This window comes from Leuciscus leuciscus (assembly GCF_965113295.1).
Source record: "Leuciscus leuciscus genome assembly, chromosome: 25".
Taxonomy (NCBI): domain Eukaryota; kingdom Metazoa; phylum Chordata; class Actinopteri; order Cypriniformes; family Leuciscidae; genus Leuciscus; species Leuciscus leuciscus.
Window position 1 is genome coordinate 24,511,687 of NC_138724.1, and position 25,445 is coordinate 24,537,131.

General features: G+C 33.6%; 2 protein-coding genes across 5 annotated transcripts; both read left to right on the top strand.

Moving 5' to 3' along the window:
* The first annotated feature begins 459 nt into the window (after positions 1-459).
* Positions 460-9,249, top strand: tph1a (tryptophan hydroxylase 1 (tryptophan 5-monooxygenase) a). The gene is made up of 12 exons (XM_082159894.1): positions 460-588; positions 691-881; positions 3,302-3,439; positions 3,540-3,723; positions 3,801-3,901; positions 3,988-4,055; positions 6,245-6,441; positions 6,527-6,662; positions 7,529-7,655; positions 7,773-7,868; positions 7,956-8,089; positions 8,227-9,249. The coding sequence occupies exons 2-12, from the start codon at positions 786-788 to the stop codon at positions 8,399-8,401; spliced, it is 1,452 nt and encodes a 483-aa protein (XP_082016020.1). The 5' UTR covers positions 460-588; positions 691-785; the 3' UTR covers positions 8,402-9,249.
* Positions 9,250-11,133: 1,884 nt separating this feature from the next.
* Positions 11,134-25,275, top strand: sergef (secretion regulating guanine nucleotide exchange factor). 4 transcript variants are annotated; one of them, XM_082159950.1, is made up of 11 exons: positions 11,134-11,262; positions 11,451-11,586; positions 11,771-11,926; positions 12,139-12,233; positions 12,324-12,384; positions 13,231-13,344; positions 13,504-13,566; positions 13,664-13,822; positions 13,900-14,051; positions 19,715-19,751; positions 23,696-25,275. In XM_082159950.1, exons 1-11 carry the CDS (start codon positions 11,221-11,223, stop codon positions 23,878-23,880), a joined length of 1,200 nt encoding a protein of 399 aa, XP_082016076.1. In that variant the 5' UTR covers positions 11,134-11,220; the 3' UTR covers positions 23,881-25,275. The 4 variants fall into 4 exon arrangements, with proteins under 4 accessions (XP_082016076.1, XP_082016078.1, XP_082016077.1 ...); XM_082159952.1 differs by having other exon boundaries at positions 11,162-11,258; positions 11,721-11,926; XM_082159951.1 differs by having other exon boundaries at positions 11,169-11,258; positions 11,731-11,926.
* The last annotated feature ends 170 nt before the right edge of the window (positions 25,276-25,445 follow it).

A 25,445-nucleotide genomic window follows, 5' to 3' on the forward strand; every position in this document is an offset into this window, starting at 1 on the left:
TTACTAGAATTCAACAGCAAATGGACAGAAAAGAGCCGCTCAGCTAACAATTCTCAGACTTTTTTTTTATCTTTTGATTTTATAAAATACTGGCCCACTTTAAATGGTTTTGCATATTATAATAGGGAAAAATAATAATAGTTTTTTTTTTTTGATGAAAATTTTAAAATATTGTAGCTATTTTAATATGGTGATGAAAATGACCCAGTTCAACAATTGTATCTGGAGTTATTGTATAAGAAAAATGCATGTTGACTGTGGTGTATGTTAAAAGTATAATAATAAAAAAGATTACAATATTTATTAAATGGTTTATTATTAATTAAAATCCACTAACTTGCACATGCTTCATATATGATGTCTAAATATTAGATATTAGATACATCAACTGTTGTTTGGTGTAGTATCATAATTGTGCACCTGTATGATGACATTTAATATTTGATTTTTCATTTGCAGAGAGATTTGAGGACAGACTTTTTGGTCTCCTGTAGGCGTTTTTGTTCCTAACTCCTGCCAGTGAAGTGGCGTCTCCTTACACACAGATCTTTTTTTGTGTGTGCAGAACGTCAAAGAGAATATGAAAAGGTACATCTCTCGTATGAATATCCCCATGACGTGAGAAGCTGCTCATTTTCCATTTGCTGTCAGGAGGAAGATTAACTCTCCACCCCTCCTCTCCCTTTTCAGGTCCTCATAAATAGCAAATCGCACAGTCTCATTGTAGTACAACAATTGTGGCGCATACGACTGACAAGCTCGTTTAAATAATAAGAAACACCAGCATGTACTCAACTAAAAGCGAGGGACCGCGCAGAGGAAGATCTTTTGACTCCATTAACCTTGGTCTGACTTTGGAAGAGAAGCAACTTAACAATGAGGTAAGCGCTTTCTCCCATCATTCAAAACATTTTTAACTTCTTATTTGGTCAATCTGCATACTTTTTAAAATGATATTATCTACTCGGGTGAGATTTCAAGTTCTCAAAAGGTGAGAGACCCCAGATAATACGGAATTTTTTTAAAAATATTAAGTCTACTTATAATGCCAAATTTAGATTTCTAGGAAGCATAGAGCATGGATGAAACTGAAGGTTACAGGTACCGTGATGCGCCACTGTGCAAGTGTGCGAAAGCTCTCCGCTCAGTTTTACGTCTAACATATCCATGTTTGATGCTGTTAGCAATGACACGTTCCAATCCTCCATGCACCAAATCTAAAGATGCATCAAATTAAGTACACTTAACAGAGATGTGCGTGGAAGAGTGATTAATTGCAGCCTAATCCCAGTGTTAGATTAAAACAAGAGGGCGCTAATAATAGGCTTCCTCGCTCTCCAAATGAGATTGTTTTAAGACGACAGACACTGGCCTGTCTTTGTTGAAGCGAGACGGTGAATCGCAGGACTCTGAGCCCTGCCACGGTCAATGCACTAATGCTGTCTGGGATCCTGCTGACGGGAAGACGAGGACAGGGACGATTACTCTGTCACATGCGTGATAAAAGAAACATGGTCAGTAGACGGCAAGCTTTGGGGTCGCTTATAACTGCTAGTTTGCATTGGTAACACTTTACAATAAGGTTCATTAGTTAACATTAGTTAATGTATTTACTAAAATGAACTAGCAATGAGCAATACATTTGTTACAGTATTTATTAATCTTTGTTAATGTTAGTTCGTCAAAATACAGCTGTTCATTGTTTGTTCATGTTAGTTCACAGTGCAGGGCTAATGTTAACAAATACAACCTTTGATTTTAATAATGTATTAGTAAATGTTGAAATTAATATTAACTAATTAATCAATGCTGAAGAAGTATTGATCATGCTTAGTTCATGTTAACTAAGGTAGTTAACTAATGTTAACTAATGATCCTTATTGTAAAGACCAAAAAATTTTAAATAAAATTTATATTATACATTTTATTATATTATATTAAACTAAATTCATCATTATTATAAAACACGACTTAATATGGGTTAATATTAATTAAAAAGTGATGCATGTTTAATTAATTAATTTATTTATTTATTTATTACCATTTAATACTATTTATTTATTTATTTAATAAAGATTTTCTGGATACTTTTGCCATTTATGTTTGAATCTGTTGCCATTGAAGGAGCTTGTTTTCTCATGGTGTTAAATGTAATTAAATGTGTTTAAATTACATGTAAAATAAACAAAAGAAATAATTTAAAAAATAAATAAACTAGTGTATACAAAAAAAAAAAAAAAGAATTTGGTTAATTTGTTTGCATATACTTCATACTTCATGGCCTCGATGAATTTTTTACCTAAATTTTTTTTGTGTTTGTCTAGATTCTTAGACTTTTTTCATTGTATCTTGTTGGATTGATGCACCTGGAGGGTTTGGTTTACATTCGGACTGGTGTTTGGTGCTACATTGTCTTCATATACATCATATATTTTTCCGACTATTACTAATCACAATTATCGGTATGATTTCTTGAACCTAATCCCAAGTCTGCAACCTTGGGGAAGGTCTGGTGCGGCGTCCCTCTGTCGGCGCTTATGTTAAGCAGGTCATGATGACTGGCGCTGTCCGCGGTGCTGAACCGACGCAGGAACCAGCACCTTTAATCCGATGACCTGTTCGCAGCTGGACTTTGTTGTAGTTTAGGATTAAAAACAAACCCCTCAGTTGAAACCCCCCATTTGTTCTCCATGACAGAAGTAGCGCGAGTGCTTTAAGTACGTCAGTAATAGGACGTGGCGTCAGTTTACTGTCGGGAATTTGTTGTGTCACATCGCGCCCTATCTAGTGTAGACAACATCACTGATTATAATGGGTTTTATTTGCTTTTTTCACTTCAGCCCGATCGTGTGGTGTAGACAAGAACAAAAAATCTAATTAAATGTACAAAACTGTAAAAATTAATAACATTTAAAAAATGGCATCCTGCAGTGATAAGTTCATTGCCGTTTTCAACCATTTTAAATTTCATTGTTGATTGAGTTGAAACTCAAATAACAGAATGTATTTAAGTAAAATGGATGGAAAATTTATGATTTTAAAGTGTTTGTACTCTTATAGGATTGTTCAAAACCTTTGAATGAATACAAATAAAGTTGCATGTGTGCCCTTAAGATATTGAGTGTTGTTTACGACACTCTTTCTTTAATCCACATGATCTGATTGACAAGATTTAAAGTAGGCGGATGTTGTTGATGCTACAAATAAACATCAAGTCATGTAAAGCAAGATATGATTTTGATGACCTTTGATGACCTATTTCTACCTGACCTAACCAATCTGTTTTACACATGTTTTACAGATGAACAAATCTGCTTTTCCAAAGATCGAGGAGAATAAAGACAACAAAACTGCGTCCACAGAGAGGGGTCGGGCTGCTGTTGTGTTCTCTCTGAAAAATGAAGTCGGTGGGCTTGTCAAGGCACTAAAACTTTTCCAGGTGAAGAGCATATCGACTTTCTTAGGATTTTCTTGCATTCCTTTATCTGAATAAAAACCTTATGTTGCTATACAATTTACCATCAGTTATAAATCAACAGGAAAACCACGTCAACCTTGTGCACATTGAGTCCAGAAAATCCAAAAGGCGCAACTCTGAGTTTGAAATCTTCGTAGACTGCGATAGCAACCGCGAGCAGCTGCACGAGATCATTCAGTTGCTGAGGAAACACGTGAACGTGCTCGAGATGGACGCGCATGACAACCGCCTGCCGGAAGAAAGCGGTACGTGAATTAACGAGACTGAGACTTTGTTAATGACAATAAAAATACTCAATATTTGAATGTTTTTTTTTTTTCAGAGATGGAGAATGTGCCGTGGTTCCCGAAGAAGATTTCAGATCTGGATAAATGTGCGAATCGAGTGCTGATGTATGGATCAGACCTGGACGCGGATCACCCGGTGAGTGCGGGAACGCTTCATCTCAATTATGTCATCATCAGTATGATGTAATCACGTCGCTTACTGTTTTGCTTCTGTTTCAACAGGGATTCAAGGACAATGTCTATCGCAAAAGGAGAAAGTACTTTGCAGACTTGGCTATGAGCTACAAATAGTGAGTTTAGTAACTTCTTAAAATATACTTTAATATTAACTTTATATACATTTAATAAATCCCAAAAATGTGAGTGTGAGAGACAGAGAATCGTCTCTTATTATATTTTAGAATCGATTAATTGTGAATAATCGCACTAATATATATATATATATATATATATATATATATATATATATATATATATATATATATATACGCACACACACACACTACATATATACATCTATATCTATCCATCTATCTCTGTCTATCTGTCTATATATCATCTATCTATCTATCTATCTGTCTGTCTATATATCATCTATCAATCTATCTATCTGTCTGTCTATATATCATCTATCTATCTATCTGTCTATAAATCATCTATCTATCTATCTGTCTGTCTATCTATATATCATCTATCTATCTATCTATCTGTCTGTCTGTCTATATATCTGTCTGTCTATATATCATCTATCTATCTATCTATCTATCTATCTGTCTGTCTGTCTATATATCTGTCTGTCTATATATCATCTATCTATCTATCTATCTATCTGTCTGTCTATATATCATCTATCTATCTATCTATCTATCTCTGTCTATATATCATCTATCTGTCTGTCTATATATCATCTATCTATCTATCTATATATCATCTATCTATCTATCTGTCTGTCTATGTATCATCTATCTATCTATCTATCTATCTATCTATCTGTCTGTCTATATATCATCTATCTGTCTGTCTATATATCATCTATCTATCTGTCTGTCTATATATCATCTATCTATCTGTCTGTCTATATATCATCCATCTATCTATCTATCTATCTATCTATCTATCTATCTGTCTGTCTGTCTATATATCATCTATCTATCTGTCTATATATCATCTATCTATCTATCTGTCTGTCTATATATCATATATATATCTGTCTATATATCTATCTGTCTGTCTATATATCATCTATCTGTCTATATATCTATCTGTCTATATATCATCTATCTGTCTATATATCTATCTGTCTGTCTATATATCATCTATCTATCTGTCTATATATCATCTATCTATCTGTCTGTCTATATATCATCTATCTGTCTATATATCATCTATATATCTGTCTATCTATCTATCTATCTGTCTGTCTATATATCATCTATCTATCTATCTATCTGTCTATATATCATCTATCTATCTATCTATCTATCTGTCTATATATCATCTATCTATCTGTCTGTCTATATATCATCTATCTGTCTATATATCATCTATATATCTGTCTATCTATCTATCTATCTGTCTGTCTATATATCATCTATCTATCTATCTATCTGTCTATATATCATCTATCTATCTGTCTGTCTATATATCATCTATCTGTCTATATATCATCTATATATCTGTCTATCTTATCTATCTATCTGTCTGTCTATATATCATCTATCTATCTATCTATCTGTCTATATATCATCTATCTGTCTATATATCATCTATATATCTGTCTATCTATCTATCTATCTGTCTGTCTATATATCATCTATCTATCTATCTATCTGTCTATATATCATCTATCTATCTATCTATCTATCTATCTGTCTATATATCTGTCTGTCTATATATCATCTATATATCTATCTATCTATCTATCTATCTATCTATCTGTCTGTCTATATATCATCTATCTATCTATCTATCTATCTATCTATCTATCTATCTGTCTGTCTATATATCATCTATCTATCTATCTATCGATCTGTCTGTCTATATATCTGTCTGTCTATATATCATCTATCTATCTGTCTGTCTGTCTATATATCTGTCTGTCTATATATCATCTATCTATCTATCTATCTATCTGTCTATATATCATCTATCTATCTATCTGTCTATAAATCATCTATCTATCTATCTGTCTGTCTATCTATATATCATCTATCTATCTATCTATCTGTCTGTCTGTCTATATATCTGTCTGTCTATATATCATCTATCTATCTATCTATCTATCTATCTGTCTGTCTGTCTATATATCTGTCTGTCTATATATCATCTATCTATCTATCTATCTATCTATCTGTCTATATATCATCTATCTATCTGTCTATCTGTCTGTCTATCTATATATCATCTATATATCTATCTATCTAAGATACTAATGTTTCCTCATGAAATCTAAAGGAAGTTTTGTCTCCTCTTCCATCAGTGGAGATCCCATTCCCCGTATTGAGTTCACAGAGGAGGAGGTGAAAACATGGGGAGTTGTGTTCAGGGAGCTGAATAAACTCTACCCCACACACGCCTGCCGCGAGTACCTGAAGAACCTGCCCTTGCTCATCACACACTGTGACTTCCGTGAGGACAACATCCCACAGCTGGAGGACGTCTCGCGCTTTCTCAAAGGTGAGAGAGAGGGATGTCAGTTTATTTTGCTGGATTTGTACAGGATTCATAGACTACTCTAACATTGCTTGATGAACTGTTTCAGAGCGTACTGGCTTCACCATCAGGCCTGTGGCTGGGTATCTCTCCCCGCGAGACTTCCTGGCAGGTCTCGCCTTCCGTGTGTTTCACTGCACTCAATATGTCCGACACAGCTCAGACCCCCTCTACACACCCGAGCCGTGAGTACACGAATAATCAGATATTAGCAAATGTATGATACATACATGCAGGGCCTATAAATGATGATGATATCACCATCACTATAATAAATTCACAGAAAAAGTGTGTTATTTTAATATATGTATTTACTTTTATATAATTTATATATATATATGTGTGTGTGTATATATATATATATATATATATATATATATATATATATATATATATATATATATATATAAATTATTTATTTGAAGTATAATGTAGTGTATATATTATTTATTTTTATGTAGATATAAAATATTTTATATTGTGTATGTGTGTGTGTAAATAAATGTAAGAATATTTTTATATAATGGCAACACTTTATTTCTATGGTCCAAATAAGACATTGTACTAACTATAAGTAACTTTGCAACTACATGTCAACTAACTCTCATTTGAGAACACATAACCTTAACCTAACAGTCTACTATATATATATATATATATATATATATATATATATATATATATATATATATATATATATATACTTACACTCATATATTATATTATATTATATTATATTATATTATATTATATTATATATAAACTAACACTTTAGTTTAGGGTCCAGTTCTCACTACTAACTAGTTTCTTATTAGCATGCAAATTACTAGGATATTGACTGTTTATTAGTGCTTATAAAGCACATATTAATGCCTTATTCCTACCCAATACCTAAACTTAACATCCACCATACTAACTATTAATAAGCAGTAATCAGGAGTTTATTGAGGCAAAAGTCGTAGTTCATAGTTGGTTAATAGTTAGAATTGGACCCAAATCTAAAGTGTGACCATATATATATTTTTATATTGAATATGTCTGTCTGTTTTAGAGACACATGTCACGAGCTGCTTGGACACGTACCTCTTTTGGCCGAGCCCAGCTTTGCTCAGTTCAGTCAGGAGATTGGTCTCGCGTCACTGGGCGCATCGGACGACTCCATACAGAAACTTGCTACTGTAAGTAATAACAGGTCTTGAGATTTGACCTTTAACCTTTTAGTGAGAGGTGTTTTAATGTGAATACATATTTAATAATGCAAAATGAGTATTTATCACTGCCATATTGTGTTTCAGTGTTATTTCTTCACTGTGGAGTTTGGCCTCTGTAAGCAGGAAGGGAAGCTGAGAGCGTATGGGGCCGGTCTGCTGTCCTCCATCAGCGAGCTAAAGGTAATGAAACACAAAAGCTTTCTCTACATGATGTAAAGTGCATGATTTTCACCATATAGAGAGATGATCTATTCCCTTTCCTTCCAGCATGCACTGTCAGGAAACGCCAGGATCTTGTCCTTTGACCCCAACGTGACATCCAAACAGGAGTGTATCATCACCACCTTTCAGGATGTCTACTTTGTTTCGGACACCTTTGAGGAAGCAAAAGTCAAAATGAGGTGTGTGGGCAATCAAAAACAATGACTAGTCAAATTAATCATTAAAAATTAAGTATTTACTGCATATCTCATCTGAGTATTTAGCCCAAAATTTTCAGCAATAAATTAACCCTGTGCATTTGGAATGAATCTTTTAGAGAGTTTGCAAAGACCATCAAGCGGCCATTCTCGGTACGCTACAACCCGTACACGCAGAGCGTAGACGTTCTGAAGGACACGGCCAGCATCAACAACGTGGTGGAGGAACTAAGACATGAGTTGGACATCATTGGAGATGCATTAAGCAGGCTAAACAAACAGTTAGGAGTCTGAAAACTACAAATCATCCATTTCTTCATGCTCACTTGTTTGGTCACAGTACTTCACTCTCCAAATAATGTATGGCATGAATAATATGTCATGCTGTATGTATGTACCTACCAAACGAAGTCAAATCCTCATGTGTCTATTTATATTTTTAGTTTGACTCTTGTTTGATTAAATACATGGCTCAACAAAAGATGAAGCTTAAATGCTTGCAAGTGGACTTTTTGTATTATATGTGAGATTTCTACTTGATAGGGTGGTATTTATGCAAGGTGACCACAATGGTTATGGTTGTGCAAAGTTGATGTCTGCTGATTTCAAATTGGCATCTTATGTTTATTTATTAAGAGATATTGTCTGATAGATATTTTAGTATACTGATTTACTTTATATTTCATTTGTGCACAGTATATATATCATTTTTTTATCATTGTGAGTGTATTAAATATTCAGTATTTTTAGTGTTATTGACAGATGTTTCTTGATTTAAAATGGATGTCTACATGGAGTAGGACCTGGAGGTTAATCTTTATTTATTAAAAATGCATGTAAATGTTGCATTGGACATGAAATAATATTTTTTACAAATTAACTTTAACTTAATTAACAAGAATGCTTAGCGTCTATATAATTAATTCAAAACTCAGAATGTCAAGTTTGTCAGTATCAGTTCAAGTTTAAAGTATAGAGAAATGTATTGCTAAAGATTATATATTCATATGCTTATAACAAAAAATAAATCATTGTTTTTTTACTTGTAAAAATGAATAAATACCGTTTCTTCTTTTCTTTCTTCTTTCTAGCTAATGTTCTAATATACGAACAACCGTGTTCCTCTATGGACTCCTCGGGGGCGCTTGTCGGCTCAAAAGCCGAAATCTCTAGCGAGTGTTATTCAAATCTCAGGACATTATGTCTTATTGGAGACATAAGTAAAATCTTTTATTAGTGTAATTCTATGAGTGCAGTGATAGGTAACTTACCTGGTTAAAAAAATGGAAGCGTAGTATCTGTAAACTTTTTCGTTTTTTGAACACGCATTACCGTGTGATCTCACCATGCTGTGATTGGTTCATCTTGACAAGCGCTGAGAAAAGTAACGGATATCACGTGACCTCTACGTCTACACGCGGGATTTACATGGCCTACTGGATTTTAACCACAACGATTTTGAATGTAGATGATGAGTATACTTGGAATATTTGCACAAAATTGGGTGTTGTTATATACTTTTATTATTAAAATAAGAACTTTTTTTTTTGTAGCCTTCATATGTATTTTATTTATAATTTTTTTTTTTATTAAAGTAAATCTTATTATTTCTTCAGAGGTATTAATGTAGGATTTTTTTTCTCTTCCCCAGTTCACTGTTATTATCAAAGTCCCTTTCTGTATATAAAGTCTTTGTTATTATCCCGTTTTTATATGGTATGAGTGAGTGAGTCATTTTAGCACTCTCTTAAGGTCTCTCTATGATTTTCTGTTATATTATTGTACTTAATTTCTTTGCCTTTGAATAATATCATCCTTTTTGCTACTTGGTTGTGACTTGAATTTTATTTGTATTTATACAATATATAAAATAAATATAAAATGTTTGTTTTAGAAATAAAATTGCATAATTATATTATTGAATTACTTGTCTTAATATGTATATGTGATATGTATTTGTAAAAAAAAAATCAAATATAAAAAGCATATCATAATATTATAATATCATAATTTAAAAAAATAACATAATATAAATAGAATAATTTTAATTGAATTATTACAATTATTTTACTTGGTATGTGCATGTGTTTATTTGTTTTAAATATTGAACATGAATTTAGTTTTTTATATCAAATATAAAACATTAGTATTTAAATTTTTATACAAGCTCGGATTTGCAATATTTGCAAAGCCACATATGGTGATGAAAATTATCCCCAAAAGACTTGCATTATTTGTGAGGACTATTTCCATGAGACGTGTGGCGAGGAGAATGGCCTCATTGAAGACGGGGAGGCATTCACTTGCACTGGCTGTATTGACATGTAGACCTACTGTACAAAGAGAAATGAAATTTAACCTGTGTGGAATAAATTAGCCTATAAGAAGAAATGTTTATGAAGATTCCTCTTTTTTAAATGTAAATTTATATGAAATAAATTAAACCCAATACAAAATATTGTGGACAGGTGAGGGAGGGAGGGGTGGAAAGAGGGTGAATCAGCTGTACCTGCACCCCTCCTTAAAAAAAAAAAGTTGAATAATTAACCTATTCAGAATAGTATCATATGAGGGGCTATGACATTTGGATCATAATAAAAAATTATGTAGAAGGTAAATTATCAGAAAGTGTCCCAGTTTTCACCCTAATACAATTATTTAATAATTGTTATACAATAAAATTAATTATTGTAATTATTATTAATATTATAATTTAAATTTCATAATATATAGTTAATTGTAGCCTATATAATAGTATTATAATGTTTTAACAAATATAGATACAATACTAGTATCTATATGTACAATATAACATATGTTTGATATTATAATGCGATATTAAATATATATTTTATACTAAGTAGAATATTTTAATAAAATGTGTGACTTGTATTTAATAAAATGGCAAAAAGAATATATATATATATATATAATATAATATATATATATATATATATATATATATATATATATATATAAATGAGCAACTCCCGATCCGCTAAGCCCCGCCCACTTTGGGAATGCATTTTTTAGCATTCTACCCACTAATATTTCTGGAAAGCAGTGACGTTTCATGATTTTATGGCGATGTCATCAATTTGCGCCTAAATCTGATGGAAGGAACTCAGCTGTCAAAATGTGTACTTTACACGTGGGTAAGTTTTATTCAGCCTACTTTTCATTACACAAAGCTTGCAAACAGTATTGGTACCGGTCTACAATCCTTATATCCACGATAATACGCGAACTTGTAACAGTATAAATTAAAATAAGCAGTCTCAAATAATTATAGTCCACAAAAACAGCGCTTTCATGAGCAATAAAGCGTGATTTTGTATCGCAGGGAGCGAACAGTTCCGGCCAGCTGGGACAGGGACACACGGAAGATCAAGCCGAGCCGCGGCGTGCACACGGCGGACTGCAGGCAGAGCAGGTCCGCTGCATAACCGGAGGAGGCGGGCATTCCGCTGTCATCACTGGTTAGCTGGCCTATAACACTATTAAAAATAATAGATATTAATGCTAACACTCTGAAAGGACACGTCGTTCGAATTAGTAAAATAATCCTCAAACTGTTTCTGTATTTGCTGACCTTTTATTTATGGATCAATAGCGCACTCTAGTGGACACGTTGAAGTATGACAACAACATTTCTCCACCCAGAGTCAGGTGACCTGCTGATGTGTGGACACAACCACAAAGGTCAGTTAGGCCTCAGTCACACTTCAGAGGTCATAACCTTTCAACCCTGCCCTTTGTCTGGGTGTGGAAGAGTTCAGCAGGTGTCCTGTGGTTGGGACTTCTCTATTATCCTGACAGGTGAGTGGTTGGGTCATCAAATCCATACTCGTATTCATAATCTGAATAATAAAAGAGCATGCGGATATTGCAGACATCAGTAATATTGAGTTTTTTTTTCTTCTTCTTTTGTCTAGAGTTTAATTAGATCAAGTGCTCTTAGACCTGCCTATTGAGACTTCCTCTGGTTTAATTCAGTGCTGAATAACTGATATCTGATCTGTGTCTGTCAGGTGACGGTCAGGTCTTGGTGTGCGGCTCCAATGCTTTTGGACAGCTTGGTGTCTCACCAGGGATCTCACACTCAGCAGAACCTTTACATGTGAAGGTGGGAACTGAGACCATAGTGAGACTCTTGCATTATTGTTTTTTTTATGTGTGAGGATAGAAATAAAGTCATGCTATGTTGTGTTTGCAGACACTGAATGAGCCTGTAACTAGTGTGGCTGCTGGCCTCAGACATGCATTAGCAAGTACAGGTATTACTTGTGACTATATAAAATAAATATCAAATCTATACATTTGTTTCAAGTAAAATGTTATAATTAACATTATATTTTTCTAATTATTATCATTTAAATGTTATAGTATGTAATTATTTGTCTTGAAATGTCTACATGTAAAAAAGATTCAAATACTAAAAATAAATATAGATTTTTATATTAAGATATAATTTTATATTTAATTGTATACTTATTATTTAATTATTATAAATAACTTAAATATAATATTTTTACTTATTTTGCTTATATATATAGTTGGTGTGTATATATATTTTTGTTTTAAATACTGAAAAAAAAAATACTTACATTTATATCTAAAATTCCAATTATATATTAATTATAATATTATTTGTTATAAATATGTTTAATTATTTGATTTATATTTGTTTTAAATATTGAAAATAAATATAAGTTTTTATATCAAATATAATAAATAATTATATATAATTAAATTAATTATATTATTATAATTAATTAAAAATAATAATAATTAATGTTTTGTTTAGCTTGGTATATGTATATATTTGTTAGAAATATTAAACATTGAATTTTTTTTCATTTTTTACATTTTACATTTAAAATTCTAATTACATATTAAATATATTTTAATATTATACTTTTAAATATATATACAACAAACAAATATAAGTGTTTAATTATTTATTTAATAATATAATTAGATATTAAATATATTTTAATTCTATAATCAACTTTTAATTGTGTGTTTTTTCTATGTGTGTGTGTGTGTGTGTGTGTGTGTGTGTGTGTGTGTGTGTGTGTGTGTGTGTGTGTGTGTGTGTGTGTGTGTGTGTGTGTCTAAAGCTTCAGGTTGTGTTTATCAGTGGGGAACTGGCCTGTCGAGTCACGCTAAGAGAATGTTGAGTCCCCAACCTGTTCCTGCGCATCTGTCCTCTAAAGAGCCCTGCCTTGTCCCGGGTAACATTCACACACACACACACACACACACACACACACACACACACACACACACCAGATCCACGAGATCTTACTCCTATTTATTACTTTACCTCATGAATGTCTGTTAAATGATATATTTAATTTAGTCATTTATCCATAGCACTTTCTGATCTGCAGGGTTAGATCATGTGACCCCACAGAAGGTAGTTGCAGGCTCCGCCCACTGCATTTGTTTGACCGGTGAGAGTATTTTTCAAAGAAATCAAACTGATTAGTCAGGATAGAGACGAAAGATCATAGAGTCTCACCGAAGAATTTGAATCCCATATCTCTACAGTGAAAGGTGACGTGTTCCTCTGGGGCAGCAATAAACATGGTCAGCTGGTCAGCGAGAGTCTCTTCCTGACACTTCCTGTGGCGTTGGACCGATCTCTGCTGCGGGGCGAGAGAGTGACCCACGTTCACAGCGGCTGGACGCACCTCGTCACAAAAACAGGTGAGTCACACTACACAAGTCTCACACAATTCTTTATTTTCTTGAGATACTGTTTTCAATATATGATGTATTTACAGAGAGTGGCCGGGTCTTCACATGGGGCAGATCCAATTACGGACAGCTAGGATGGACCAATCAGGGTACGGAAAAAGAGCCTGACGATTCAACCAGCTCTGGCCAATCTATAAGCCGCCCCGTCGAGATTAAAGCTTTATTTGGAGCAACACAGGTATGTTATCAGCCATATACTGGGGTAAAAGTATTCATATACTGTAAAGTAGACATATACTGTTTAGTAGTGATTTTACCACAAATAATAATTCGAAGTGAATTGACTACAACCCCCGTTAACTGTGGCAAAATCACTGCACTGCTTTTCGTGGCGTATTGTGAAGTGGTAATAAATGCAGTATGATAAAATATACCAACGTTCAATAAATAATATAATAATATGGAAGGCCATTTCTGCCACATACAAAAATCATGCTTTGGTAAATCGTAATTTTGAGATGAGTAAATCGTAATTATGGCATAAAAAGTCAGAATTATTAGATAAAAGTCAAAAAAGTCAAAATGATGACTTCATCATAATTATAATAAAAAGGGGAAATTATGAGGGGAAAAGTCAAAATTATGAGACAAGAAGTTGAAATTGTGAGATCAAAATTGTGATGTACTAACTCATATTATGAGCTAAAGTCCAAATAAAAAATGTAAATTATGAGATAAATTAAAATTATGATATACTAGGTCAGATTATGAGATTAATTATGAAAGTCAAAATTATGAAATTAAAACATTTAAATTATGAGATAAAAAGTCAAAATTATGGTAATTATGAGATAAAAGGTTGCAATTATGAGAAGTCAAAATTATGGCAAACTAAATCATAATTATTAGTTAAAAAATGTATATTATGATATACTGAATCATATTATGAGATACAAAATTTAAATGATGAGATAAATCAAAATTATTATATACATGAAATTATGAGTCAAAATTATGGCATACGAAATTGTAATTATGAGATAAAAATGTGAAACTACGAGATAAAGTCAAAATTATAACACTAAGTCAGAATTAAAATTATGAGATGAATCTAAATTATGACATGCTGAGTCTTAAATTATGAGTTCAAAAGTTGAAAGAATTTTGATGTCATAATTTTTGCTTTTTAACATAATTTTGACTTCGTATATAATAATTTAGACTTTTTATGATTATGAATCATGTCATAAGTATGATTTTCCAAAGCGTGATTTTTCTTATGTTGTGGAAATGTTCTTCACTCATAGGCAGGAGAATGCAGCATGTACTGTCTTCCAGTAGGGGGCGAAAACACACTGTACATTCCCACAATTCTTTCTCACATCTGCCCAGAGACACCGGTTGATTAGATCTGAAGGTCATCACTTGTCTTATACCGTAGAGAATGCAGAATCTGTGCGCGTCCGTATTGAAGAGAATGACTCAATGACAGTGTTTCATGCTCAATCTCAGGTTTTACGTGTTTGACGAGTCACCGAACCTTGAAATCAAAGACCAGCCTTCAGATACTGTGAGCGAGAGAAAAGAGACATTTGGCATTTACGTCTTTTTGCATTGGTTCTTCAAGTTCAAGTTGGTGCACAGAGGGACGTTTTGTCCAGACTGCGAAACACATTTCTCTGTCAGGTCTCCTTGCGTGACTTTGTTTTGTGCTCTCACCACTTTCTGCCAGGACAATGGACCATGGATGTCATTTTTAATCCTCAAAAGTTGCTTATGCTACAATATCCTGCACTAGCGACCCAGGCTTAAAGGAATAGTTATCATTAACTCTACTTTCATTCTCCTGTGGAACACAAAAGGAGATTTTAAAGAGTCATACGATGGCTTTTGTGCGACAAGCGTCGTTATCGTTAACTAAAACGTTTTTGTTAAAGCTGAAATTAAATATAAATATTAAACGAAAAACTTAAACAAAATGACAAATTTAAAATGATGCCCTGGAAACTGAAAACTAAAACTGAAATGTTAAATAAATAAACTATTTAGAAATATTTTACTATTTAACTATTTAAAACAACTAAAAATGCTGAAAGCACGTAACAAAATTACTAAAAATTAAACTATAAAATATATAAATAATACTAAAATAAGACAATGTCTGGAAATTAAAGTATTATAAGCTGGACATTGATTTGTTCACAGTTAGATATGCGAACAAATCCATCAGACCAATTTTGTGAACCGGATCATATTTTAAACATTTCTGACTCAAAAGAGCAATTTAATGACAAATTGGTACGAACACTCTTAAGAGAGCTAGGGCTAATATAAAAAATTGGAATCAATAATACCTCGTATTTTAGTGGAATATATTGTATGAGTCATATGGGCAACTTTTATGATACATTTATGCTGCTTTTGTGTTCTTCTTAAATCTTAAAAGTCTCAAGGTGAGTCCCAATTAATGTACTTATGCACTATTCTATGACGTTTTGTAGTATAAATAGTGCGAGTAGTGTGGAAAAAGTACTCTTTAAAAACCCAGATGATGCACTTAAAGGGATAGTTCACCCCAAAATGCAAATTTGCTGTTAATTTACTCACCCTCAGTAAATTAGACTCTGATGATGAATGACAAATAAACGTATAAAACATACAGTAATACACTACACAGTTGAGTACATAGTGCATAAGTACATGCATATAAGTGTATACATGCATAGTGTATAGTGCGTCATTTGGGACACAACTTCACTAAGCCTTTAAAACCATAAATTGCAATAGTACGTTTTTTTAGCACCAGTGACAGTCTACATTGTGTCTAAACTGTTGTTTAGACTTCAGATCAATTGTTCCCACCGCCAAAGGCCTAGTGGCCAATCAGGGGGGAGTTAGCATCTTCACTGGCTCCAGACTGTAAGATTTCCTATCAGTAGATGAAACATAATACTGTGTTCTAGAAATGACTGTGTTCCTTCCTGGATACGGAGTAACTCCCAGAAATGGGTGGTGTAATTTCTTCAAATGAGTTTGTTCACACGTGAAGGTGCAGCCGACAGTCAGTTTCACACTTGCACCCGGAGCGCTGGAGTCCTGCCGTGTGTGTGTCTGAGTTCCCACAGTGCACTGCTGTACCTGAGGCTTCATCACAGTGCCTGAACATGTCTGTGTGGGACACCTCGTCCTGTTCTTCATTATCAAAGGCACATGGGTGCAACGGGATCTAAAAATACAGCTCTAGGCACTGACTAGGATCTCAGTGTTCTATATTTTATAATCAGCAAATATGTTTTATAATTCATTTTATAATATGAATTGCATATTATTTATATTATTTAGTATATATGTTCAAATGTAAAGTTTATATACATTTAATTTATATATATATATATATATATATATATATATACATACATACATGCATACATACATATACATATATGTATGTATATAAATATGTATATATATATGTATGTATGTGTATATATATGTGTGTGTGTGTGTGTGTGTGTTTTAAAATAACAAAATATAATAAAAATTGTATTTACTTTATAGTTATATTTCACTTTTTACTAATTATAAATATTTAATTATATAAAATATTTATATATTGTATAAAATCATTAATAATTAAATATATAGAAGCTGTATTTACTTTAGATTTATATTTCATTGTATTTTATGATATTCATTTTAAATGTATAATTATATAAATTATTTATATATGGTATTAAATAATTAATAGTTAATTAAATTAGATATATTATTATATGTTACATAATATTAATTGTGTGTATGTATTTTAAAATAATAAAAAAGATAATAAAAAAAGATCTATGCTAATACAATTTATGGGTCCCATATAATAATGCCAGGTTTTATTACTATTAGACTTTCGTATCTCAAGAATAATTAATGAAAGTTCATTTAAAGGAATGGTTTGGTCAGAAATGTAAATTATTACTAATATTATTATTATAATATATCATTATTTATTTATCTTCATGTCATTCTAAGCACAAATACTATTTATATATAATTTATACTATTTATATTTAAATGCATATCAATATTTTTGGTTAATTTAATATTCTTTATTCGTTATTATTTTAAAAAAAAATTTTTTATTAATTGTATTATTTCATGGGAATGAGATTTGGTCGGTCTCTTTGTGTCTGCATGTTGTAGCGCTCCCTGCTACTGATCTGACAGCAGTCCTTAATGGATTGGACAGACCTGTCCTCTGTCTGAAAGCTGTTTTGACTGGCTGTGTGTTGTTTTTGTGTGGCGTGGGGTCAGCTGGGGACGCTGGCTGGATGGGCTTGTTTTGTTGGTGATGGTGAGAGAAACAGACTATATCAGGAGAGATCGTGGTTGTGGAGTGTGACAGGAGGCTCCTGCTTTTGTTTATATCTGCAAAAGACCTCGCTTTGTACCAGTTCACACAAAGTCCACAGCGGATGCGAGCAGAACGTCCTTGTGCATCACCCATAACAGTCAACATTGATATTTAATTGCTATGAATTGTATTTATTATCTATTTAAATGACCATTAGATCACCATCTTGTATTTTTTATGGTTTCAGTATACCATTCATATATTTTGTTTATAACTGTATATATATCCATTTGAAGCAATATTAAAATGTTTAATTTAAGAAACATTCTGTAACTTATTCTAGATATTTAAAATTAATAAAAAATTAAATACATTTCATAGTTAGTTATAAATTAAGATAATTATGTTTTGTTTCTAACTATGTGTATGTCCATTTAAACAATATTAAAAAGTTGAATAAAAAATGTGTTTACATAATACACGAGTGCTTTACATAAAAAGGATTTAAAATAATCATAGAATAATAACAAAACAGATGCAATAAAAGCAAAGAATAGAGAATATGATTACATTTATTTGAAATGTTAACTTTTAATAATAAAAAAAGGATATGTAAATATAAATGCATACAAATTTTAAATAAATCATTCTAAATAATAAATGGAAATATTCTATATTTTGGAAATTATTAAGCATTTATATTTATAAACATTTGTAACTTTTTTATTTTTGTAATATAAACATTTGAGAAATATTCTGTAAATTATTCTAAATTAATAAATCATTAAATAAATAAACAGAAGTATTCTAATATGATACAATATATAATTTAAATTTACAAACATTTATAGATTATTCTCAATTAATAAATACATTTACAAATTCTACATATTATTACAAATTAGTTATAGCAAATGAATAAATTCTTCTAAATGTTTTTCTCGTGCTTACAGCTGTGTTATGTCTTCTAAAGTCGACTTAGGGCAATACAGATACAGAAAGGTGGATTTAGGTTTATATATATTTGATTGGTCGTTAAACGAGAAGTTTCAAGGTTCTTTCAGGCCCACCAGCTCTGCTGCCATTTCCCATGATGCACCGATATCATTTCCACTAATACGAGCGTGTTTGTGTGGACGGCATCCTCCCAGCTCTGGCAGACAGCATTAGCGATGTGTTTTTATCCACTAGCTGCCCATTTCCTCTGCGTAATGAGCTCTGATCACCAAACATTAATAAACCAACCAGAGACGCCCGGTCACCCACTCACATCCTCGCTGGTTGTCATGGTAATGGACATATGACTCCAGCACTGGGGCCGATTGTGTGTTTGTGCATCTCTGCACAGCTGTATGTTTAAATCACTCCCCTCGTGCCCGCTTCCCAGCAGGGAATGTTCGATTCAGACATCCCGACTTCTGTCACATGTGATTCTATGTGTGACGTGAGTCAAACTGAGGTCTGTTTGTCATCTGTCAGCGGTTCTTGTGTTTGGACTGTGAGCATGTAAGAGCATGTAATAGGTGTTTCTCACAAATTTCTCCCTGTTTTTTTTGCAGATCGCTTGCGGATCTGAACATAACTTGGCTGTTGTGGGTGAGTACAGTGAGCTTGGGTGTTTTTTTTATGGCACAGGAAATGTAAGGTTTTATTATAAACATGCATGACAGATTACTCTGGGATTATGTTAGGAATGTATGCAGTATGTAGTCTCCATGGCAACACCTGTTGTCTTCGTGTCCGATGGCATGATGGACTGCTCTGACATATCCGATGGCCCATAACAGTCATTGGAAAGAAAGCTGCCAAGGCCTCCGTCACACACTCTTAGACCTGAGTACTGAGTCAATCATTGAGCTCATCAGAGAAACAAACGTCAAGCTGTGATGTGCATGAGACCTCATGCACGAAATCAGGGGTTTTTCTGTTTTCTGTGAGCATTGCCGAGTGAATCCCTCAAAGAACATGTTCAGGCCATAGTTCACAAAAAAAAGTGGTGCCAAATCGATTAATCGCGATTAATCGCATTTAACATTTAACATAAATGCTCTGTGTGTGTGTGTGTGTGTGTGTGTATATATATATATATATATATATATATATATATATGTGTGTGTGTGTGTGTGTGTGTGTGTGTGTGTGTGTGTGTGTGTGTGTGTGTGTGTGTGTGTGTGTGTGTGTGTGTTCTTCCCAATACACACATATATATTTACAAACTTTTGCATTAGATCTTATTAATCACGATTAATCGATTTGACAGCAATATATCTATTTAGTATCAAATTAAGCCATTATTATCATGACAAAAGCACATTTCCTCCCAATATTTCTTAACTGTAATGCATCTGAATGTTTTACTTTAGTGTTTGCCATCATCCTTAATAATGTAATATTTATTTATTGCTTGATTTTGTATAAAATGAAGCCATTATTTTATTGACAATCAAGCAAGTTTCCCTTCAATTCTTTTTATTGAAATGCATGTGAATGTTTTAATTTTGTGTTTGTCATAATCTTAAATTATGATATTTATTATCCTCTACTAATACAAATTATTTTTAATAAAAGTATTACATTTAATATATTTAAAATATATATTTAAAATGTATTTAGCTTGCATAAAACTTACATAGGAACATAGGATGATGACAAACACTGTGTGTGTGTAATATACACACACACACACACACACACACACACACACACATATATATATATACATTTATATTCTTTATAGGTTTCCTGACTCCCAGCAGATTCTCTTTTGTGCCTAGGTTCATCCCATATTCAGTTGCCATGGCAATAATTCTACAGTATCTTTAGGTTTAAAGTAGCTTATTATGGGATGTGACTGCTCTGACATTGAGCTGGGGGAGAAAAAAGACAGGATTAAAGAAGAGTAAGCCAGCATTTTGAGATTCCACTAAGCCTGATGGCCAGAATTAACTCTGGAACCAGCTCTGGCTTCTGTACTTTTGAGACTTCAGTGTCTGGATTTCAGTAATAGGACATTTTCAGCACTACGTCTTTAGCATTAGTAGAGATGAGTATCTGTTGCTGGAGTAATTAAGCCTCCGCTCCATGCTGTGATCTTCAGCGTATCATAGAAGGATGCTGGGAATTAGTCTCTGTGCCTTTGTGCAAGGGCATCAGAGGGAAATGAGCAATTACTGAAAAAGAATATGAAGTTAGGGTTAGTTAGATGTAATAAAAGCTATTTCTATTTCTTTCCATTTGTTAATTCCCCAACAAGTTAAAAAAGTAACACCATTGACTAATTGCAGTTCATGCAGTGTTTGAAACTCATGCCTTCTTGCTGTCTTTGCCTCACATTACTATAATATTATTCTGTTGTATTTTATCTCAAAGTCAAAAGGAAAGATGAGAATTAATATTTTGCATAAAAAAACAATGCCTTCTTAGACCATTAAAGGGATGGTTCGGAGTAATTTCAACCCCTTTGCACCATGACCTCGAGCCAAACACCCCCGAGAAACTTTTTTTCCTTAGATTTTTCCTTACATTATTAAAGTTAGAGCTTATTTCGAGATATCAGCCGAATGGCTTAGTGCAGGTGCTATTGGCTCCAATTTGTATCTCATAAATTACCCCACTAATAATGCCCAGAATGGTACTAAACTTCTACAGTAGTACAAATAGGTTCTGTACTCATAAAACGAGGCATTGGAAAGTTTGTAAGTACATCAGGAGTTTATTTAAATAACACTTGCCTGATGGCTCATGCTACCACTAACCTGGACGCCGAGTTCACTTCCGTGATTTGGGAAAAGCATGTAAAAGTCCTAATAAAATAAACTCCTGATGTACTTACAAACTTTCCAATGCCTCGTTTTATGAGTACAGAACCTATTTGTACTACTGTAGAAGTTTAGTACCATTCTGGGCATTATTAGTGGGGTAATTTACGAGATACAACCTTGGATCCATTAGCGCCTGCACTAAGCCATTCGGCTGCTATCTCTAAATAAGCTCTAACTTTAATAATGTTCAACCAAGGGGAAAAAAACCTTCTGGGGGGTGTTTGGCTCGAGGTCATGGTGCAAAGGACCCTAGGTTGAAATTACTCCGAGCCATTCTTTTGACTAGCATGCCATATTTCTAACATGCAGTCAAAAGTGACACTCAACAAACCTAGCCAGTTCAGGTATTTCATGTGTTCTAGCTCAAGCACACCTGATGCAACTAATGAAGCCATTGATTAGTTGCATTAGGTGTGCTTGAAACAACACCTGATTTGCAGATTTGTGTTGCAAAGAGAGATTCTATTCAGGGGGTTGAATTTTGCCAATAAAACTGATTTGCAATGGGGGTTGAATAATTTCCATTAATTTCGATTACAACTATGTAGCAGTTCATCAGCTGAGAAGGTGACTTAGAAAAGAGCCTGATTTCCTTGAAAAGAAGAATTGATTGATAATTACAAAGAAGTATTAGTTTCTTGGGGAACTTGAGGTTTATCTTTTGTTCCTTTGTGCGATGCACCCTCGGGTACAAAATCATGACGTCTCATTGCACAACAGAGCAAATTCATAACATCTCAACATGCCTTGACTCTCATATAGCATTATCTAAACACACAAGACTCTTCTCAGAGGACATCGTGGCACTTCCATCTATCCTTCCTAAATCGGTTTAGGGACTGTGCATTATACACCACTGACCAGTGACCATGTTCAACCGTCTTTTGTTTGAAACGAATCACACAACCACGTCTTTTTTATTTAATTATTTCTCTTGTCTGGATTAGTATGCTGTTCTATATGTTTCTATGGTCTGTACGTGTGTTGCTATGGGAACAGTTTAGCTGTGCATCAGTGACTGAACACTAGAGCTCTTGTTTTGTGAATTACACATCATCCACACTCAAAGACAATGATTTGGTTTTTATGTTCACAAATTTGTTATTGTCATGCACAAGTGTCCTACTTTTATTTTTTTATCTATAATTCTGCATAATTGTAGCCCACTTACAGAGAAGAAAACAATTAATTTACAAAGACTTGTTAGTGTATTGGGTAGTGTGGGAGAAAAGGCGGGGAGGACGACAAAACGAGTTACCCTTGAGAAAGCATCCTCGCTCCTGGTTGCCGTGGCAACGGGACTTGTTATGTAACCATGTTGCCGTGGCACGTGCTTCCATGGCGATGCGGGTTCAACCACACCCACCAGCTGGACGTGTTCATGGAGGGTCTGAATGATTCACAAGTGTGATGTGTGCACAAGAAACCTGCTGCATGGGGCTTTTTTCATTCAGAATCATTTTTAACATCCCAGTGACGTTTCTTTTTCTTATTAATTTTGTGAACACTTTTACCAAAATTACTTTTCAAAATTACACTTCAGCATGTATGTTCGCTTTGAATCGAAACTTTGGTGTTGCAAGCTTGATAGTCTATCTGTCTGTCAGTCTATCTATCTATCTGTCTGTCTATCTGCCTGTCTGTCTATCTGTCTGTCTGCCTGTCTATCTATCGTTATAGCAACATTGTCATGGAATATATTTCACTGTCTCTCTTCAGGGGGTCGGATCTTCTCCTGGGGCTGGAATGAACACGGAATGTGCGGAGACGGTTCCCTTTGTGACATCACGCAACCACGGCCAGTCCCTGGCCTCACAGACGCTACGGCTCTTCTGATTGGCTGTGGAGCAGGACATTCAATGGCACTATGCAGTTTGAAGAGCAACAAGGATTCTGCAAGCTGAACAGGTTTCAGCGTTTGTCTCTCTCTCTGTTTGCTTTCGTTACGTTTTAATGAATTATTCAGAAAGACATGTTTAAGCCTTTAAAGGACAGATTTTAGATCAAAGTCTCAGAGATGCAAATACTACCTACGGATGACCACATTATGCTTATGACATCAGGAAATGACACGAAATAAACAGAAACAAGAACACTAGGCCAATTCATGCAAATATTCATAGCTTAAAGGAGAGGCCTTCATTGGTTTTGTTTTAAAAATTATAATGACAAATATATGGCTTTTTTTTCCCTCCAATTAAATTCCAAGTAAATCCATATGCATTCACTGATGTATATCGGCTTGTATTGGCTACTGTTCTAGTGCCTTCACAACCATTCAGAAAGACTGAAATTCAATGAGGAGACAAATTCAATCAAACACTCATTTTCGTGATGGATTTTTGTCAGCACTGAAATGGCCATTCATGCTTCCTTTGCTGTGATCGACGGTCAAGGATCATTTCATCTGACCTTTCACCTCAGGGACAGAGAAAACCCTTAAATTACCTTCACCGTAAATCCGCAGTAAAACCGATTTACTGCTAAGAAATGGCCTGTCTGAAAACAATCAATCTCACAGAATACCCAATGATGGAGTGATAATCTACTAAAGATACTCAACAAAGCCTGAAAAACCCACACAACACATCAAATCTGGTTTAGTGCTTTTTATTATCATTGTTTTTTTGTTTTTTTTTCATTGCTTTTTTTTTCTCTCTTCAGAAAAAGACACAAAATTGCCTTAACAATATGTCAACTCAAACCATTAATGAAAACACCACCTGGTTTTAAATAACTATCCATACTATGCACTGCAGTGAGCTGAAAAACACAAGGAACGTCTCACAAAACGGCACAAACGTTTGAGATGCCTCATTTTGCCTGGAAGTTTGATATTCACTGTGCAAAAACTATTCAGTCCCAAAGACTGTACACCTCTTGAGTTTTATTTATATGTATAATATATATTTATCACTCATTGATGTTTGTGTTCCGATGTGCTTGGGTCTTTGAACAGTCCAGCATATTGTAAGGAAACGACCCAATGTTGACATTCCTGTGATGCAACTGGCAGTGCGCTAGTTTGGTCCCAAAGAATTGGGTTTACTTAACATTTTCACAACAATGAAAAATAAACGTCGAAACAAACTTAACAGTATCGGTTCTTTTCATATATTCCATCATAAACCCTGTATGTTCTTGTTCTCTATAAAGAGTCGTGTTGTTGTACAGTGCAGGATTGTCTCTTGTGATGGTTTTTATGAAAACCGCTATAATAATGTGGCTTCCAAAATAGCTTGTATATTCACATTGAATTTTCAAATGCAAACTAAGCATTTATTAAACATCAAACTCAGTGATGGTGTCATTCCTTCAAAAACTGTGAGTTTGGTCCCAATGATGCGCTCACAAGCCTTGGTATTTTACCTTCAAATCCAACACCACATTCTAAACAGGCGCGACACTCAATTTTTTTTACGCTCTAGTGAAAATGCTATGCAACACGCCAATCACAACCATTAACGAT

Bases quoted from the DNA above. Each gene is read 5' to 3' on its own strand.
- tph1a (XM_082159894.1), top strand. From the start codon at position 786: ATGTACTCAACTAAAAGCGAGGGACCGCGCAGAGGAAGATCTTTTGAC. The intron at 882-3,301 runs GTAAGCGCTTTC...CATGTTTTACAG, and splicing joins AGAAGCAACTTAACAATGAG to ATGAACAAATCTGCTTTTCC. The intron at 4,056-6,244 runs GTGAGTTTAGTA...CTCTTCCATCAG, and splicing joins TTGGCTATGAGCTACAAATA to TGGAGATCCCATTCCCCGTA.
- sergef (XM_082159949.1), top strand. From the start codon at position 11,181: ATGATTTTATGGCGATGTCATCAATTTGCGCCTAAATCTGATGGAAGG. The intron at 11,587-11,770 runs GTTAGCTGGCCT...TTCTCCACCCAG, and splicing joins GCATTCCGCTGTCATCACTG to AGTCAGGTGACCTGCTGATG. The intron at 13,345-13,503 runs GTAACATTCACA...TCTGATCTGCAG, and splicing joins AGAGCCCTGCCTTGTCCCGG to GGTTAGATCATGTGACCCCA.